This window comes from Cynocephalus volans, chromosome 8 (genome assembly GCF_027409185.1).
Source record: "Cynocephalus volans isolate mCynVol1 chromosome 8, mCynVol1.pri, whole genome shotgun sequence".
NCBI classification, from domain to species: domain Eukaryota; kingdom Metazoa; phylum Chordata; class Mammalia; order Dermoptera; family Cynocephalidae; genus Cynocephalus; species Cynocephalus volans.
The window spans coordinates 138,988,845-139,009,618 of NC_084467.1; the positions used below are offsets into that span (position 1 = coordinate 138,988,845).

The 20,774-nt window shown below is 39.5% G+C and overlaps 1 protein-coding gene and 1 pseudogene across 1 annotated transcript; one reads left to right on the plus strand and one right to left on the minus strand.

Annotated features, from left to right (window-relative positions):
• Positions 1 to 1,050: 1,050 nt before the first annotated feature.
• LOC134384574 (ATP-dependent RNA helicase DDX18-like) lies at positions 1,051 to 3,372 on the minus strand (annotated as a pseudogene).
• A 12,400-nt stretch (positions 3,373 to 15,772) lies between these two features.
• LOC134383556 (liprin-alpha-1-like) lies at positions 15,773 to 19,175 on the plus strand. Its single transcript, XM_063104728.1, is given in 3 exon segments — positions 15,773 to 16,693; positions 16,964 to 18,958; positions 18,960 to 19,175. Coding segments are annotated over 3 exon segments (3,132 nt in total).
• Positions 19,176 to 20,774: the final 1,599 nt, after the last annotated feature.

The window sequence follows — 20,774 nt, forward strand, 5'->3', positions numbered from 1 at the left end:
CCCAGGACAAGTCCAGCAAGGGTGACAGTGGTCAAGCCCAGAGGTGGAACATTGTTCTTTTCTTTTCCTACTGGAATGCTGTTTATCGGACAGTTTCCTCTACATTTGATGTTCTCAGCATACTTACATTTTATGGCTACAAATATTAACTGGCACAACAACAAAATGATGCTAGCAACTTTGGTTTTGAATTGGTACAAAATGTAACTATTTCTAGTTGTTCACTATGCAAAACACTAGAAATCAAGTGTACCTACAACAAAAAACCCACCCTACTAAATAACTAACTTTCCTATTATTTTTCTGACCTCTGTTTGTTTTCAATTTTCACTGAAAATCTATTTTTTGTTTCATTGATCTGGAAGAGAGAATTTTTTTTTTTTTTTTTTTTTTTTTACAAAGAAACTAACATTAATGTACACTGAGCACTGTCTGATGTTTTGGCCTTTAAGTCTACTTGACAGTTGGCCTTGTCTTCTAAGTACTCTGCAGAATGGGAAGGGCTCACCCAAACCCAAACCACCTTGAAATAAACAAATCTGAATGAGTATCACCGTTGTGTTTTTTTAAAATAGATGTTTGCTAAGTTACCAAATGGAGAATAGCAGAATATACCTAAATTGCTGTAAATGAGGCTCAAAAATTTCAGTTGTGCACCCTCCTCCCTCCCATGTTAAGACTACTAGGGACACTTCCCTCGAATGACACATAACCCATATTTCTTGCTTCTTAAAAAAAAAGTAGTGATACCAACTTTATCCTAAGGTGCTGCTTCTTAGGTTTACCCAAAACTCTTTGCCCGTTTATCCTGCAGCATCTTCAGGAGGGGTCAATAGATAATATTAAGATCCAATAAACAACTAAAACCAAAAAATAAGCTGAGACTATTTTCTGCATTACCACCACCGGTCCAGTATACTCTATCACCTTTTATAGCAAGTTAGTACATCAATCCAGGCCACAAAAACCTTTACGCACCAGGAAAGAAAAGTACAAAAACAATTATATTAAAACAATGATACAAAAATTTTTTTTGAAGGGGAGGGGGAGAATATTTAAAATTAAAATACTGTATCATTACAACAAAGACCCAAATAATTCCCTGCTTTGTCCTTGGGTAACCAAGGAATATTAGTCTGTATTATATCACCCAAATAAGACTTGCTGGAAGTAACAGTGCTCAGTTCTTGCAATCCAAGTCAATTTATACTTGTTAGAGCAGTCCAAATTATAAAGGCTACAAAAATTCCTTCGTCAGAACTAGAGAAAAGAAACCCACTTCAGGGCAAAGTTATCCAAGATGAAAGTGTGTGATTTCAGTGAGAGAACTGCCTCCTGTCAGATGATTTCTTACTAATGTTTTTAAAGATTTTGGACTTCTCAACTTTTTTGGTTTTCTGGTAGCCAAATCCACCACCACCTCCTCTCTTTTTACGCTTGTCTTCATTGCTGTTCACGTTCAGATCAACAAAAGGAGGCATCTTGAAACCGAATGACAGAGCAACTTGAGGCAAATTTAAGTTATTGACATTAACGATCTGCTTCAGAGAATGGGAATCATACGCTCGAATGTATGACTTCTATGCTTCCTGCGCTGACTTATGAAGGAAGTAGTTCTTTTCAATCAATTTTTCAAGCTGAGATTGAATATCAGAAATTTTAGACCAAGAAAAGTCAAATTCATTTCATGGAACCTTGGATTGTTTCAAGTAACGAAGGAATCCCAATTCTTCTGGGTGCAAAATGAGCAAGGCATGCCCTCTTCCATTCAGGCCTCTGGCCGTTCTACCCACGCGACGAATATATTCCTTAGGGTCATCTGGAGGGTCATATTGAACAATCCAGTCAACTTCAGGAATATCCAGTCCTCTTGCTGCCACATCTGTACACAACAATATCCCCGAATCTGCATTGCAGAATTGGAAGAATGTGGTTGTACGCTTATTTTGCTTCTGCCTTCCATGAATGGCCAAAACAGGCAAATCAATGTAGTTCAGCAACTCGTAGTGGTATTTCACGGACTTACAAGATGAAAAAAAGACCATCAGTCTCTTCTTTCGGTTCTTCTTAAGGAATGTAAAGAGCAGAAGAAATCTCTTTTCTGAGGGACAAACAACATATCCCTGCTCAAGACCATCCACTGTTGCATTAGCTTTGTCATCATCAACGCCAACATACAATGGCTCCTTTTTCAGGGAAATCCTGGCCAGATCTTCAACTTTTCGAGTTTGTGTGGCAGAAAAGAGCATGGTCTGTCTGCGTACTGGCAGAAGTTTAATAATCTGCTTTAATTCCTCTTCAAACCCAACATCCAAGATACGATCAGCCTCATCAATAACCAGACACTGTAGGTTTTTATACATAAACCCTGGGGTATTCTGCATATGGTCCAAGAGACGGCCTGGTGTGGCCACAATGATATTGATCCCATTAGCAAGTTTCTGTGCTTCAGCAGATCTGTTACTGCCGCCCATTATCAACCCATATGTGTGAACATGATGAGTCATTAGCTCCTTAAGAACCCCAAAAGTCTGCATGGCCAGTTCTCTAGTAGGTGAGAGAATAAGGACTCCTGTTCCATTTCTGGGCATGAACTTTAATTTAACAATAAGTTCAACAGCAGGGATGAGGAATGCCAGGGTTTTACCACTGCCTGTTTTTGCAGCTGCTAGAAGATCTCTGCCTTCCAAAAGTGGTCTGATACTTTTATGCTGAATTTCAGTCATGTTTGTAAAGCCCATTTCTTCTACAGCCTTCAGAGTGTTTTCATTGACAAGATTAGTTAGAGAAGCAAATGAAGTATCTTCAAAGGCTCCTGTCAGTCCCAGGGGCAGGCTGGGCACTTCACTGTCATCTTCCTCGTTATCTGGCTTCTCCACACTGTTTTCTGTCTCTTCGGGAACCTCAGCACTGCCTTCTTCACATTCTCCTTTGTTTTCAGTTTTTGCTTTTTTTGTATCAGGCCCAGCATCAGTCATCATTTTTCTCTTTTTCTTCTTCTTTTTCTTTTTTGATTCTGAATTGGGAGACTGTGTTGCTGTTTCTCCATTGGTTACTATGGTAGATTTCTGGAAGGATTTTTTAACTTTTACTTTTTCCACGGCTTCTTTAGACGTATCTCCATTTTGGGTTTCTGATGAGCCCACATTCATAGACTGTTTTCGTGATTTTTTAAGTTTTCCAACTCCCACTGTTTCTTCACACACATCTCCATTTTGAGTTTCTGACAGGCTCACAGCTGAGGCCCCCTGTAGCGTCAGGTTTCGCTGCCGCAATTTGAGGTTCCGTTTCTCGATCTTCTTGCGCAGGAGTTTCATAGGCAGGTGAGACATGCTGTCGAAGAAAGGCCTTCACCGCTGCGCCACTGCACAGCTCCTCGACTCTCCGAGTTGACGTTGCTTCCTTTTCGTCCACACGTGCGCCGGCAGTGTTGGAATTTGATTGAGTCATGGGGGTGGATTCTTCATGAATGGATTAATGCTCTCCCTAGGAGCAGGGATTAAGGAGTGAGTCCTTGCTCTATTAGTTCCCACAAGATCTGGCTGTGTAAGAGACCCTGGCACTTCCCCCCTCTCTCTCTTGCTTCCTCTTGCCATGTGATCTGCCTGCACCTGCTGACTGCCCACTGCTTTCCACCATGAGTAGTAGCAGCAGCCTGAGGTCCTTGTCAGATGCAGCTGTCCAAGAATCATAAGCCAAATAAACCTCTTTTCTTTATAAATTACCCAGTCTCTGGTATTCTGCTATAGCAACACAAAACGGACTAATACATATATATATTGACAATATTTACAGGTGTACAATATGTACACATGTATATTTATGTTTAAATCTATATATATTTACAATATTCACAAATGGTATATTGTGGCGGCTGTTCATATTGAGCTTTGTGCTTTTTCCTTTTTTGATTTTGATGGGTAGAGAATAGAATCTATTTAATTTATGACTACCAGTGACAATAAAGCAAACTGGATTTCTCAAGGCCATCTTTATGTGTTTATGTATGTAATCATGAATTCATTGATTTATTTTTTAATTGGCAATGAACCCTTGCCTTTTTGCCCAGTTTTCAGGAACTGGGTATTTGTAAGTAAATTTATATTATAGTTATAAAATGTTAAAAAAAATTGCAGCCAGTGGGATGAAAATTTGAATTGTGTAAAATAATTTATATTTTGATTGACTCATTACTATAGAGATTTTGTTTACTTTAGGTAAATGAACATAATTACATATACTCTGGGTATGCATTTATTTATCCCCAAACTTAAATGACTAATATCATAAACTAAGCACTGTGCATGACACAGAGAATTCAACAATGAACAAAATAAACAAATCTCCTTTCTCTCAGGGAGCTTACATTTTAGCAGGAGGAACATAAACAAACTGTTAAAATACATAAAATTTTAAGTGGCCAAATGGCTATGGAGAAAAATAAGGCAAGATATAGGGCATTTTATATTGTCAGAAAAGCTACTGCTTAAGTGAGATTTGAATAAAATCCTGAAGCAGAGAGATGAAGGAGAGAGACACGTGGATGCCTGTGGGGAGAGCATTCCTAACACAGGAAATCTCAAGCACAAATTCTAGGTGGGAGTACGTCTGGCATATACCCTGGTCCACAGAGTGAGAGAAAGAGGATCTGTGTTCAGATAAAGTCAGACCATGTATGACCTTCCGGGCCATTAGAAATTTTCACATATATTCTGAATGGGGTATTCATTGGAGCCACTGGAGAGTTTCCAGTATAGAAGTGTCATAATCAACCTAATGGCTTTAAATGATTAATAGGATGCTTTGTGACAGAGAGATTAGTTAGCAGTAACTTACATGAGAAATGGTGATTGACACAGGGTTGCATTTATGGAGATAGTGAGAAATGTTTCAGAATTTATTTTGAAGGTGGAGCTAAAACATTTTCTGAAGTATTGAATGTGGGAATCTTGCAAGACTAAAAATTAACTACTATAGATCCCTGGAGAAAACTGGTGATTGTGCTGATTATCCATTTATTGCCTCCAGCTCTAAGTCCATCCTTTTTGAATGCTCTGTGAAAATGGATCTAGGTTCTTAAAATATTTTTTTTTCTTTGCCATCTGGCCCTAAAACTTTGACCTTAGAGGATGCTAGAGAGACTTTGTAGGAGGGAAAGATCTTGCTTTCTGGTTCTGGTTTTCAGCATGCATGGTTTTTCTCCAACACCAAATCCTGCAGCACACACAGCTTCTCCAGTGCTGGCTCTTTTATTGCAAGGCAGACAGCAGGACCAAGTGTTTAGCCACTTCCCCCTGCACCTGTTCTCATTCCATGGACTTCCCCGCTATGAGGTTTTATAGTAGAATGCCGCCAGAGAGACACTTTAGCATGAATGGATTTCCCCAGCACCCTAGACAGACTTCCAGCAAATGTCTGAAGTAGAATTCCAGCAAATTCTGCCAATGCAGCACCACAGGAATGTCATTGTCATCCAGTGAGCCAAGGCTGTGCCCTCCCGAACAAGATAAGGATCTCAGTCCGGGGTGTACAGTGAGGAAGGGTCTTTTGTGGCCCCCTATCTCAGCCCTAAGGGTATTGGCTGCTCCTTATAGCTATTATTCCTATATTCTGTAGAATTCTCTTTTACTTCTTAATAGTCAGTTCCTTCTTACTCCAATCCCTTGTTATAGTTAATATTTATCATGCTTAAATTTTTCACAGTTTAATTTATTGTGTGGTCTTTATCTCCTTGTTGAAGCCAAATTGATAAGCGAAGATTTTCTTGAATGGGAAAAGTGAACTCTTAATTGAAATGCCTGGAAGAAAGATTGGGAGATGAGGAATTGGGGAACTGAATATAAGTAAGTCTTCTGAGGAAAAGTGTTCTGCTGTAAAGGGGAGCAAAGAAATGGGGCATGAGACACAAGGGAATGATGGTTTAAATGACTGAATATTTTTTAAGATGGGAGAAGTGACAGCATTTAGCATAGTGCTCCAGTAAAGACTCTTAACCACTTCTTAAATAATTCAAATTTTTGCATTGGGATACTGATCTAGCAAGAAAAATAAAATTATATTTTTTAGAATTCAATGTGCATTCTCTACATGAATGTAATTAGAATATGCATCTATACATGTCAAAAAAAAAAGGATAAAATATTTAGGCAATTCTCCTGATAACTCATGCCAAAAATATCATGAATACATAGAGAATCTGTAAAAATAATTGAAGGGAGATGTAAGTTCCATAATCAGCGACATTCTGCCTTGGTAAACTGCTGTAGACCTAAGGCCTAAATGAGGAAATATTCAGTATATGCTCGATGGATAAATAAAAAGAGGTATTGATCCTCATGTATCTGCACTTTCCTCAGCTTTCCAATTTACTTTTCATGCTTTAACAAAACATCTGAATTGTTTTAAACTTCAGTAAATAAAATAAATTAATATTTTGGTGTGTTTAAGCATTACTGTGAAACTTATTTTACTTTAAGTTTTACTGTCCAGTTTGTGAGGATCAAGATGTAAAATTGTAATTGAATATATATATTAACATATATGCTATTTAACTGCATCATATTCTGGCATGGAAAGATGGAAGAGAGAAGAATGTCTTTCATTAGTATAAATGATATATAAAAATAAAATGGCTTAACAAATAGAAATAATATATATACCAGTTATATTTGATGTATAAACATTTATTCATATACATATCCATGTATAGATTTAACAAATAGAGCATTTAAATTAAAATATGTAGAGAAATACTTTTATCATAATGAAACTAGGACTTTTCTCTACTTTGGATACATAAGAAAGTTTTACAATGATCACTAGTAGTTTAATAAACAGAACTTTGAGTTTTGTTCAAAGTGACCCTGTCAATGAAAAAAGGAAACACACCAAATGCTTTCCCTATGTCAGAATAACTGTAAGAGAGAAGTAAGCAATTCAATTTGGTTTTCTCCAACATGGAACCATTCTTGTGAAAGCCCCTAACAAACCTGTAGCTAATGTTAGGAAGCAGTATATTTCTGACCTTAGTGAAACAACTCAGCTAATTTTAGAAAAGAGTTACTAGAAATTACATCACATATATTATAATCTTCTTTACTAAAAACTGAGGGAATTACCTGCTCATTTGTAGCCATTTCATCAGGAGAATAGGTATTTCTGAAAGTACATCTATTAGAACAACATAATTTAGGAGCTTTAGGACTAGGAATTCTATTGTTCTCTTTTGTTGTCATTTTAAGTGTGAATATGCGGCTTTGGGGAGACTCCTAATGACGCAAATAGTGCCAAAGTCAGAATTTAACAAAGTTAATAATCATATATTAAAACTCAAAAACTGGCCAAAATAGAAGTGTTATTAATATAAATGTAAACAAATTAATAAGGATGTGATTTTGGGTTAATACAGTTATGTTTTACTATTGAAGCTCTCTCTGACAATTTAGTAGCAAATCAGACATTCTTGTCAGGCTGCACTAATATCTGTTTTCTGAAATTTTACTCACTGTAATTTAGGTTTAACAACTCATATTACAGTATAATACTTATCTCTTAGGAAGTCTTGAATGTCTCCAAATATCATATTCCATGAAGGAAAATTGCAGATCCTCATTTGCTAAACCCTATTATATATAAATATATAATCTGTAAAAGGGTGTGTATAAATTATGAGTACAGAAATACCTTTTTACATTTTACTACTTGTTTTTACAGATTTTCTTTAAAAGATCATATATTTATCTTGATGTTTAAGAGAAATATTCTAAATACAAATTTATCTTGCACATGCTATCCTTGTTTCTTATTTCATATCCACTAGCTTTTTTACTTCTGTCAAAACCTTTGCAATCATGATGGAGAGAACATTTACTTGGCACTGCTGATCCTTATACTACACTATAATATAATATTTTATCTTTTCCTTTTCTAACCAAGAGTCGTGAACAGGAGAAAAAACAAGAGAATGTGTGCCTGGGAAGCCCAGTGAAGAAAGGAGACTATTAAAGAATGCAGTATGATTATATATGAATATATATTTATAGGAGCCGACATGATTTATAGTGATAGCATTCATCCTTGTTTTTTTTTCTTTTTTTACTAACTTTATTCAATTGCAGGGGTACAGCAGTGAAAGAAGAGTAAAATTGGATTTAAGCAGGGTTGTTGTTTAACGTAGTAAGTATAACAATGAGAGAAAAACAGGAAGTTGAGAATGTAGGGAATGTAGGGAAAAGTGTGTTTATAATGATTAACCAAAAACTTTAAGTTGGTTGTGAGAGATAAACGACAAACAAAGGGATGAGAGACGGGAAAATGTTGTAGCATCATTAAAGTCGAGTTGGAGAAGTTGAATGAATAAGTTGGAAACTTGAGAGTGGTGGTCAAGGAGCAGAATGAATGAAGGTGAAACTTTGAAGAATTTATAGCTTGGGTAACAACATATTGGGTAAAACCAGGGAATAAGGGACTGAAGTAGGGTAAATAGATTGCTGGTAGTGAGTTGTTAAAGGAAACGAGAAACAGAATGTTGAAAAGATCATATTTGGGGAAGCCTATTGAAATAATAAAGGATTATGACATAGGAAGGCCTAAAGGAAATGAGACAACCAAATACTATAATTGTTCAGAAATGAGGTTGTTGAGAAATGATTGAGCTGTCAACAGACGACAGCAACAGTGAGGAGTGGGTAAAGTAACCTGAGATTTAAATGTGGCCCAGAAAGGATAATGAGGAACAAATACTACATCAACCATACCTCTAGAGCCAGTGATTCGTGTTGTGAGTTTTCCTCCATGCCTTGAGCAGGCTACGGGGGTGGCAAGCAACGTCTTTGGGGATGTGATGAATATCTCTTCATACAAAATAATGTGCAGAATATTCAGAAAAAGGTTGAGCTTAGAGGGGATTCAGTTGATTATGAAGCATGAATTTGCAGGTGTCACATTGGAAGGGCTAATAAGTTGGGAAGGGATGGGAAGAAAATCAAAGAGCCCTACATACATCAGACACTGAGGGGTGATTTAGAATTCTGGGGTGTATCATAGTAAATAATAAAAACAAGGAAAAGGGGGTACATTGAAACAGTCTTAGTACACTTCAGAGATGGAGCAGTGATGAGGCTATGATCAGTGGCTCATTCTAGGAAGAGGCTGTTTGGTTTGTCTGTGGAAGCCGCTTAATGCAGGTAACATGGGAGAATTTCCTGCACCTGGACCACCTCCTTAAGCCAGTCATTTGAGACAAGGACAGTCATTGGGACTCTCCTTTTGTTTTGATCTCAACAAATGTCCTTGCTTTCTTTTCTTTCTAACAATCATTCTACTTTATTGTAAAACTCTCTTTCCCCTTCACTGTGGATATTTATGAATGCTCACATTTTAACATTTTATTTTGTTCCCTTCTAATTTCTCTTTTGATAGAGTTTGCTATGCTTGCTTTTCCATTAAATAGTATTTTATTGATCTAATATGTTCCAAGCATTGAGCAAGTCATTAAGAAAGCAAAGGTCAATAAGACTCAGTGCCTGCCTGCAAGGACATTACTGTCTTAAGAAGTCCTCTTATTTCTACTTTGCTGAGAGTTTTTAAATCATAAAAAAATCAATGAAATCTTTGTTTTTTGGTTTAAAATTTATTTCATTTTAATTGACATGTAATTGTACGTATTTACAGGGTTTTGTTACATATATATGTTTAGATACATATATATCTGGTATAATGATGGGGTCAGGGTAGTTAATGTATCTATCACCTCATGCACTTTTCTTCTTTTTGGTGAAAACATTCAAAAGCCTCTCCTCTCTTCATTATGTAATACATGAAACTGTTAACCATAGGTAACTCCACTGTGCAACAGAACACCAGAAATTATTCCTCCTATCTAATTGTAATTTAGTACCTGTTGGCCAAACCCTCCCTCTTTTCCCTTCCTCCCTCTCCTCCCCAGTCTCTACTCTTCATCTTTATCATACCAACTTTTCCTTCTTTAGTTTCCACATGTGAGTGAGATCACGTGATATTTGTTTTTCTGTGCCTGGCTTACTTCATAATGACCTCCAAATCCATCCATGTTGCCACAAATGACAGTATTTCATGTTTTTGTTTTGTTTTGCTGTGCTTTTAATGGCTGAATAGTATTCCATTGTGTATATATACCACATTTTTTTTTATCCATTAATTCGTTGTTGGACACTTAGGTGGAGTCTGTATCTTGGCTATTGTAAACTGTGCTGCAATAAACATGGAAGTGCAGATCTCTGACATATTTCATTTCCTGTGGGTATATACCCAATTCTAGGATTACTAGACTCTATGGTAATTCTATTTTTAATTTTTGAGGAACCTCCATGTCTCGAGCCATCCTGCTATAGGGAACGGCATGGGAGCCTGACAAGGGACACCCCTTGTTCAGCTAGACTGTGGGGGGATCCCGGGTGTGTGGCACGGCTCTGTGGAATTTCCTCTCTGTTCGCCTTTTGTTACCTGACAAAGATTTCCAAAATTAAAAGGCCCAACTTTTTGGCTTGGCATGGCTTTGGGGAGTTCCAAGGGCCATGGAGTTTCTCAAAGGACATGTTAAATATGCATCAGAATTAATTGGTTTATTTAAAGGGCATTGTCAGTACTAAAGGTGTTTTTGATGCATGTTCCCAGTATGGGTTGGCTTGAACATGTTGTTTCCTTAGTAATAATAAGAATGATATAGTGTGTTTTTGTTAGTTTGAGTAGGATCATTTAGCTTTACACTTTGTCCCCTGTGCTGTTCCCTGAGTCTATTAGCAGGGAAATAAAAGGTTTCATTATAAAATAAATAAGTTAAATAGTAGAGAAACACAAACAAATTTTGATATTAATAGGTTTTGTTTAAATCAGTTAGTAACGCAAAATTTGTAACAATAACATAGAAATTTAATAAAATTTATAGTTAAATTTTATAATATTAATGTTATAAACATTGTGATTTTGATTATAAATTAAAATGATCAATATAAAGTATAAGCAATATTAAATTGTTAACCATAACTAATCAATGTTATTAAAATTAAGGGTAGTAAGTATAAGTAAGATTAAAAAGGGGTTAAATTATAAGCTAAGAAGGTTAAGGTTTATGATTCAGACAGAAAGCCTGATGTTTTAAAGCCAATCATGTGCTATTGTATAGTTTCTGGTCACAAGCCACAAGCTTTGAGGTGAACTACTGATGCATGAGTAGATGTTTTTGTCAGAGCATGAGTGCTTTGGAACATTTTGACCTTTCCTTTTCAATAGAAATGAAATAAAAAAATGTTTTGATTAAAGATAAATCATTATGTAGAGGATTAAGTAAAAATAAATAAAGAAAACAAGATTCATGTGGTCATTGTCCACACTTGCACTAGACATCTGCAGTCCGTGTCTTTCTTTTTTCACTGAATCCACACCACCTGTTCAGCTACGATGAATCCTGCGGAGCTGGTCTCCGGCACCTCCATACTGTTTTTCATAATGGCTGTACTAGTTTACATTCCCATCAGCACTGTGGAAGGGTTCCCCTTTTCCACATCCTCTCCGACACTTGTTTTCTCTTGTCTTTTTGGTAATAGCCATTCTAACTGGAGTGAGGTGGTATCTCATTGTTTTGATTTGCATTTCCCTGGTGATTGGTGGTGTTGAGCATTATTTCATATGCCTGGTGCACATCAAAGGAAACAGCAGAGTGAAGAGTCAACCGATGACAGAATGGGAGGAAATATTTGCAAGCTGCATATTTGACAAAGGGTTGATGTCAAGATTATATGAGAAACATAAACGGCTCAACAACAACAAAAGAACCCAAAAGCAATTGAGAAATGGGCAATGGGTCTCAAAAGGCATTTCTCAGAAAAAGACAGCTGAAGTTTTTATCACACGATTTTTTCTGCATCTACTGAAATAATGTCAGTTTTATTTTAATTTCTTTCATTCATGTGGTGAATTTCATGTTAAAACATGCCAGTTCTGGAACAAATCCATATGATAGACTCAGATGGAAGAATATTTTATTTAGGATTTTTTTCTTCTGACTTCAGACTGAGATTGTGCTGCAATGTTATGGTTTTGCATTATATTTGTTTTAGGAGTTAGTTTATGCTCATGTCTTGAAACTGGTTACGTTCCCAATTTTTTAATCTTTTTCTTATTTCTGGAAAATTGTGCTTACACTGGTATTATGTATATCTTAAATGTCTGGAGGATGGATTCCTTTCTCATATTTATGTACAAACTTTTCTTAATACTTTTTTAGTTGTGTTTCACAAGTTTTGGTATGTTGTGTTTTCATTTTTATTCCACAGTCATTTAAAAAAATTTCTCTTGTGATTTCTTCTTAGACCTATAAGTTACTTAGGGCATTTCAAATATTTGAGAACTTTTCCAGGTGTTTTTCTGATATAGATATTAATTCAATTGCATTGTGCTCAGAGAACATACTTTGGATGATATGTATTCTTTTGTATTTGTGAAGAATCATTTTATGTCTCAGAATATTGTTTACCTTGGTGAATCATCGATGTGAAATTATAAACAATGCATAGTTTGCTGTTTTTATGTACACTGACTCATATGTCCATTAAGTCATATAGGTTGACAGTTATATCATTAAGTTATTCTCATTTTGTTCTTTGAATTTACTTTCCTGATTATTCCCATTTTTATTTCATATACATATGGTTTTTTATTACATTTTTATTTTTGATTTCTAAATTAGTTGCATAGTTTTCAGATAACTTACTCTGTACTATTGCAGTCTTTGAAATGCATTTAGACTCTATGGCACAACAGATGTTTTCTTATTGGTTAATAACCTGTGTATATTTGAAAAGACATAAAATGTACACATACACATACAAATGTATATTTCTGTTATTAGAATTCTTTAGAGAAACTGATAGGATATATATAGATAGATATGTGGAGTGTTAGAAATCCCGATTCTCATTGGATTTTTAGAATAGTGTTTTTAGGTAAATACATACATGTGGCAAAACTATTAAAATCATAGAAATAACACAATACTCTCCGAATCTTTAGTCCAGATTACATAAAATTATAAACAAAAATTTCATTCCCTTCCAGACAGCTAGAAGAAATTAATCTGGATTCTGGGATTAATTGAAAACGTAAGTAAAAATGAAATCAATGGACATTTATCTTTTGAGGGCCACACATAAGCAATCATAGTTTCTTCTTTCTTTTACAAAACCAAGTATCATGAATTAAAGAAGAAAATGATGAAGTGGTATTTAAATATTTCATTTTTATAAAAAATATTTTTTTTTCTGTGAATACATTCCCTTCCTTCCTGACAAACGTTGAGCCCAGATCAGTGGTGCACACAGGTGGAGTGACAGCCTACAACACAGGAAAGCCTGACATTTGCATACGGCAGGTTGACTCTCTGACTCTTTTATTTAAGCAGCCGATCAGTACGGGATCGGAACCCTTGACTTTGGTGTCATAATACTGTGCTCTAACAACTGAGCTACCCAGCCAGCCCCTAGCAGCTTGACTCTTCCAGGACTTCTGGAAGAAGTTTTGAACTTCTCAAATTAGGAATGAATTAATCTAATTAATATCCCTGCTCGCTTAACATTTCTAATATTTCAGTGAGAAGATACTCTCCCGATGACACTGGTGGAAAAACAGACATGGAGAAGTGATCATTCACATGACACAATGACAGTCAATAAGGACGTCAGCCTAACAATGAGACAAACAACGTAATGACCCCTCAGCGTTTCCTAACTTAAAAGAACACCCAGAGAGAAACACAAAATTATAGACAGAAACCAATGACACTAACACACCATTTACTCCTTCACTGCTCATAATTATTCATTTTAAAATGATGAAACTCATTATTTATTGCAAAAAAAGTAAATCTTACAAATGAACATAAACTAAAAAAGCAAAATATCTACTCCTCCTTCATTCTAATCCATCCTGTGACCTTTTTTCAACAGTTTGGAGTATGTTCTTCTAGACCTTTCTGTGGATGTGTGTACATATTTAAACACACCTGCCATGTACATACGAGTCAGCATGGGTTTGTCACTGAACGGTGTGTTACAGACACTTCTCTGTGCACAGAACAGGAAAGGACGCTTGCAGGAGGAAAACCTGACTTCTCATCCTAGCTGTGCCACCTGTGGGAACTGCGGGAACCGGGACAGGTCTGCTAACTCCACTGACCCCTATCTGGAGAAGAGACATAAAAACACCTGCCTTCATCCACCTGACTGATTAGTTGTGATTGCAAATGACACAATGACAATAAGGACATTTTGAGGCACCTGGAGAGAGAGACAATTGTTAAGTCTGCAACTACCTGCCATAAGTCACAAAAGGAAGAGACTGAAAGAGGTAAAATGGTTTGGTGAAAATCAATCAGCACTCATGGAAATCAACTCAAAGAATTTGCTACCTATCATAGGAAAAATGACATAGAATACAAAGTGTGCTGCAACGCATAGGGCTCCAGGCCCGCTGGAAGATGATAATCGCCGTGAACAAATGCTGAGTGCACATGTATGGCACCCACGCACGCACATATGCACACGTGTGGGCACACACATGCATACGCATGCACAGATCATGCACACATGTGGGCACATATGCACACACACCCTGAGGCATCCTCCCTGGGACAGATCAATGCAAAGACATCAAATTATACTATTAACTCCAAGAGGCTCTTCCAGTGTCTGGCCATAGGCCGGCCTTAGTGACTGGGGCAGAAGGGATGCACTCTTAGGGCCACGTGCCGCCCTTCCCCCGGCCCCACAAGCCGGGACCCAGCGTGGGTTCTAGAACCCCAGCTGGTGAAGGCTCCTTGGAAACGGTTGTCAGTGCTTTGTCAGTGCCGTGGTGGCCGCGGCTTCTGCAGCACCTGATTCAGGCACAGAGAGCGGGACGCGGCTGGGCCAGGGGTCAGCCTCACCGTGAGGGGCGCCGGGGGTCCGCCGTGCCCGGACTGCGGCCAGGACCCTCAGGAGCAGCCCCTTTGCCCTCGCCCCGTCTGTGTGTTGGCGACACTTCATCGCCTCTCATCGACTCACCTATCACTTTTCCTACCCTCGTAGCCGTCCCCGGCTGTCCCGACCTGCTGGCTCTATTTCCATCGTGGAATTTGACTTTGGGCTGGAAACTGAGGTAAGTTAGGTTGACTGACCAACCATTGGAGAAACCTCTCCCAACCCTTCACGAGTCCCGTTCCTTTAGTGCTCACCAAATCCAGCCCAAGAATTCAGGGAGCCGTCCGTCCTTCCCAGGAGCTGACTGCACACATTCCTATAAGATGCCTGATGGGTTCTGTACCTGTCAGTGCTGCTGGCTCTGTGCTCCTTCTATGCTTTTCCTGAAAAGTGACTGGGTGGCGTGTGTGTTTGACTTGCTCTCCCCCCACCGGGAAATTGGAAACATAGGTACCCGAAGCACACTTGTTCTCAACAACTAAAAAGTACAGCTTTGCGAACAAAATACTGCTGGGTTTGCTCTTTATGTGAGGGGCAGTCCTCTGGCCTTGACCCCTTCACAGGGTTATTGTCCCTGTGAGTATCTTCATGGTGTGTGTTCCTGCACTTAGTATTTGCCGGTGGATGCTTTCCCAACTTATTTGCATACAAAGTGTAACAGATCTGAGAATAAAGAGGCTGTGAACCTTTCATTTATTAGCTGTAGATGCTTATGAAATTGCAGATTTACGGGAACCTGTATTCTGCTCTTAATGATTCTAGTCTGGGTCTTTCATTTGCAGATGATGCGTGAGGTGATGCCAACCATCAGTGAAGCCGAAGGCTCCCCAGGAGGAAGTGGGAGCCATGCGTCCGGCTCCCCTTCACAGGCAGACGCAGATTCACATATAGAACAGTTGATGGTCTCCATCCTAGAAGAAAGGGACCGACTTCTTGACACTCTTAGAGAGACTCAAGAAACGCTGGCATTAACCCAGGGGAAATTACATGATGTTGGTCATGAAAGAGATTCCTTGCAGAGACAGCTCAAAACTGCACTTCCACAGGAGTTTGCTGCACTTACGAAGGAACTGAATGTATGCAGGGAGGAGCTGCTTGAAAGGGAAGGAGAAATTGCTGAACTGAAAGCAGAAAGGAACAACACCAGGCTGCTTTTAGAACATCTGGAATGCCTTGTCTCTAGGCACGAGAGGTCTCTCAGGATGACCGTGGTGAAGAGACAGGCACAGTCCCCAGCAGGTGTGTCCAGCGAAGTCGAAGTGCTCAAAGCACTGAAGTCATTGTTTGAGCACCACAAAGCTCTGGATGAAAAGATGAGAGAGAGATTACGAGTAGCACTTGAAAGGTGTGGTTTGTTAGAACAAGAATTAGGTGCCACACACAAAGAGCTAATGGTTCTTAAAGAACAGAATAAGCAGAAAAAAACACTAACAGATGGAGCACTTGACATGAACCATGAACAAGAAAATACCCCAAGCACGAATGGAAAGAGATCTTCTGATGGTTCATTAAACCACGAGGAGGACCTGGCTAAAGCAATAGAGCTCCAGGAAGTCATAGACAAGCAATTGAGGGAGCAGAGCCAAATGAAAGAGCAACTGGCCGCCCTCTCCAGTCACGTGGCAGAGCTGGAGGAAGATCTCTACACGGCCAGGGAAGACTTGATCAAATCTGAGGAGATGAACTTGAAATTGCAAAGGGACATTCGTGAAGCCATGGCCCAAAACGAAAACATGGAAGAGAGAATCAGTCACGTGGCAGAGCTGGAGGAAGATCTCTTCACAGCCAGGGAAGACTTGATCAAATCTGAGGAGATGAACACGAAATTGCAACGGGACATGCGTGAAGCCATGGCCCTAATGGAAGACATGGCTGAGAGAATCAGTCACGTGGCAGAGCTGGAGGAAGATCTCTACACGGCCAGGGAAGACTTGATCAAATCTGAGGAGATGAACACGAAATTGCAACGGGACATTCGAGAAGCCATGGTCCAAAAGGAAGACATGGAAGAGAGAATCACTACTCTTGAAAAATGCTCCCTCGCTGCACAGCGTGAAGCCATGTCTGTGCATGACCTCAATGATAAACTTGAAAACGAAATTGCAAACAAAGATTCTATGCATCGCCAGACTGAGGATAAAAACCGCCAGTTACAGGAACGGCTGGAATTAGTGGAGCAAAAGCTGCAGCAGACCATGAGGAAAGCCGAGACACTCCCGGAGGTGGAGGCGGAGCTGGCGCAGAGGGTGGCAGCGCTCTCGAAGGCTGAAGAGAGACAGGGCAACACTGAAGAAAGGTTAAGACAGATGGAGGCGCAGCTGGAGGAAAAGAACCAAGAACTGCAGCGGGCAAGCCAGAGAGAAAAAATGAATGAAGAGCATAATAAATGTTTATCAGACACTGTTGACAAGCTTCTTTCAGAATCTAATGAGAGGCTCCAGCTTCATCTGAAAGAGAGAATGGCTGCTCTAGAAGAAAAGAATTCTCTGTTAGGAGAAGTTGAAAATGCAAAAAAGCAATTGGAATATACACAACATGATAAGGATCAGCTCGTCTTAATCATTGAAGCTTTGAGGGCTGAACTAGACCAAATGAGACTAAGAGGTGCTTCACTTCATCATGGCCGACCCCACTTGGGCAGTGTCCCAGATTTCAGGTGTCCTGTGGCAGACAGTCACACAGATTCCTACAGCACCAGTGCAGTGTTGCGGCGCCCCCAGAAAGGCCGCCTAGCTGCTCTACGGGATGAGCCTTCCAAGGTACAAACTCTTAGTGAAGAGGATTGGGAATGTGCCCAACAGGCTAGTGTCTTAGCAAATGCAGCACAAGCTTTTGAGAGCGATGTCGATGTGTCTGATGGTGAAGATGAGGACGCCATGGACGTGAGAAACTCGACAGGCTCCCAGGACGGTCCCGTGAGCAATCCCAGCAGTAGTAACAGCAGCCAGGACTCGTGCCACAAAGCCCCAAAGAAGAAGGGCATCAAGTCCTCTATCGGCCGCTTGTTTGGCAAGAAAGAAAAGGGCCGACCTGGTCAAGCTGGCAAAGAATCATTACGACACCCTGCTGTTTCAAAGACAGATAATGCATCTCAAGATGCCTTGTCACTGAGCAAATTGGGAGGACAGGCTGAAAAAAGTCGTAAACTTCCAAAAAAGCATGAATTGCTCGATGAAGCCCGAAGACAAGGTTTGCCTTTTGCCCAGTGGGATGGGCCGACTGTAGTTGTGTGGTTGGAGCTCTGGGTGGGGATGCCCGCCTGGTATGTGGCTGCCTGCCGAGCCAACGTGAAGAGCGGGGCCATCATGTCAACCCTGTCGGACAGAGAGATGAAGCGTGAGATCGGCATCAGCAACCCCCTGCATAGGCTGAAGCTGAGGCTGGCCATCCAAGAGATCATGTCTCTTACCAGCCCGTCTGCTCCTCCCACGTCACGAACGACACTCGCATATGGGGACATGAACCACGAGTGGATTGGGAACGAGTGGCTGCCCAGCCTGGGCCTCCCTCAGTACTGCAGCTACTTCATGCAGTGCCTGGTGGACGCCAGGATGCTGGACCACCTGACCAAGAAGGACCTCCGCGGGCAGCTGAAAATGGTCGACGGTTTCCACAGAAACAGTTTCCAGTGTGGAATGATGTGCCTGAGAAGATTAAACTATGACCGAAAAGAACTGGAAAGAAAAAGAGAAGAAAGTCAGCATGAAGTAAAAGATGTGCTTGTTTGGAGCAATGATCGAGTGATTCGCTGGATCCTGTCAATTGGCCTTAAAGCATATGCAAAGAATCTTTTAGGGAGTGGCGTTCACGGTGCCCTTCTGGCCTTAGATGAAACCTTTGACTTCAACGCACTGGCGCTATTGTTACGGATCCCAACGCGGAATACACAGGCTCGTGCTGTCTTACAAAGAGAATTTAACAACCTTTTGGTCATGGGGACTGACAGAAGGTTTGATGAGGACGATGATAAAAGCATTTAGGAGAGCACCTTCATGGAGAAAAAAATTTAGACCAAAGGACATTCATGGCTTAGCTGCTGCATCAGCAGGGACTCTCTCTGAAAACTTGCAGGTTACTTCTTCTATGTCTTCACCCTCCACGCAGCCAAAGAACATGCAGATGGACGGCAGTGTGTCAGGAACACAGAGGTTGGATTCTCCCACAGTCAGGATTTACTCCTGCTAAAGCCTCCTGCTGTTTACCCACACTACTTCTACAGATGATTACGCAGCATTTTGAATCCAGCAAAGACCACATTTTAGAATGCAATGAAATCTTTAATCTCTTAATACTTGTTATATGGACCCTAAGATATTTTATTACACAGTTTTTAATTAGTGAAAAATTCATGAATACCATCGAGAAAATATTTTAGAATTTAATGCTTCTTATATTTATGTAAACTTATGACTCTTCATTTATATAGTTACTTACTTTTTCTTGTCTATCCATGCTATAAATATCCTTTCATATCAATTCATGTTCTTATACCTAATTTTAGTTTTTCAAATGAATGTACTGTAATGCTTATATGTATAAATCCTATGGACAAATATAGGGCTTTTGTAAATTATACATTTATTGTAATTATTATTGTTTAATTTTTTAATGATAAACCATTACAGAAAAGAAAAAAATAAATAAATAAAATAAAATAAATTTTTTTTAAAGTATTAACTCCAAGAGATGATTCTTGAATGTGAAGACTAAAAAAGCAATTTCAGAAACCAAATGGAAAGATTAAGATTGTGACATAATCTAAACTCAGGAAGGAGAAAAGCCAGGACATGACCTCCTCTTACAGTCATCTTTGGTGGGTTACAGAGCAAAACTTCTGTCTCAAGGGGAGGTGTAAATCTTGTAAGCACAGGGAGTAGGTGGCCAGGGGAGGAGTCCAAACCAGACAGCCGAGGGGACAACTAGAACTGTGTTGTCCACCTCAGGCACCCTTGGCAATATGCAGAACCACAGGGCATGAGCCTTTTCCAACCCACTGCAGTGGCCCATAGAGGAAGGAAGACACGCTCAGATGGCAACGTGTGCAACCTACTAATGCAGCTTCTAAGGTTTTCCTTCTAAGAAAACAGACTCCTGGGTAGAATTAATTCACTAATTAAACTGATATTTATTGAGTACTCTTTATTTATATTTACAAAAACTAATTATTTATGTGATGACTGTCAGAATAGGGAAGTTGAGCCCCACGGAAGCATTTAACTTCAGAGGGAGCTAACCTGGCCAAGGCTTCAGGGAGAGCTTCCCAGAGGAAATAAAGCTAAAGCTGGGATCGTAAGGGTTAGGAGGCGTCAGCAGGGGGAAGACTCTGGGGCGACAGCGGAGGCAAAGGTCCTGAGGTGGCAGAGAGCCAAACACGAATTTTAAAGAGACTTGAAGAACTGTGTAGCTGAAGAATAGAAAGAGAGGGTAGGAACCGAGCACAATGGGATCTGCTGTACACGTTGATTTCCCAGCCAATGAGAATCACACTTCATAACACTGGTAGAAGATTTTGTGGGATTTTAGTAATGGAAAAATATAGCTCTAACCTGCACAATTTGCTAGTATAGCTTTAACCTGTGCAATTTGCTTCTGCAAATGCTTTAACCTGTGCAATTCGCTTCTGCAAATGCTTGCTAATATGGGGAAACATATCTAAAGCCATTTTATGTATAGCAGCTTCTAAGGGGCTGTTGAAATGTAAAGCAGCTTCTAAGGGGCTATTAAGCAGCAGGGGGCCCAAGTACACTAAACATTCCAAGAGGGGCATGCCTACTCCATGGTCCC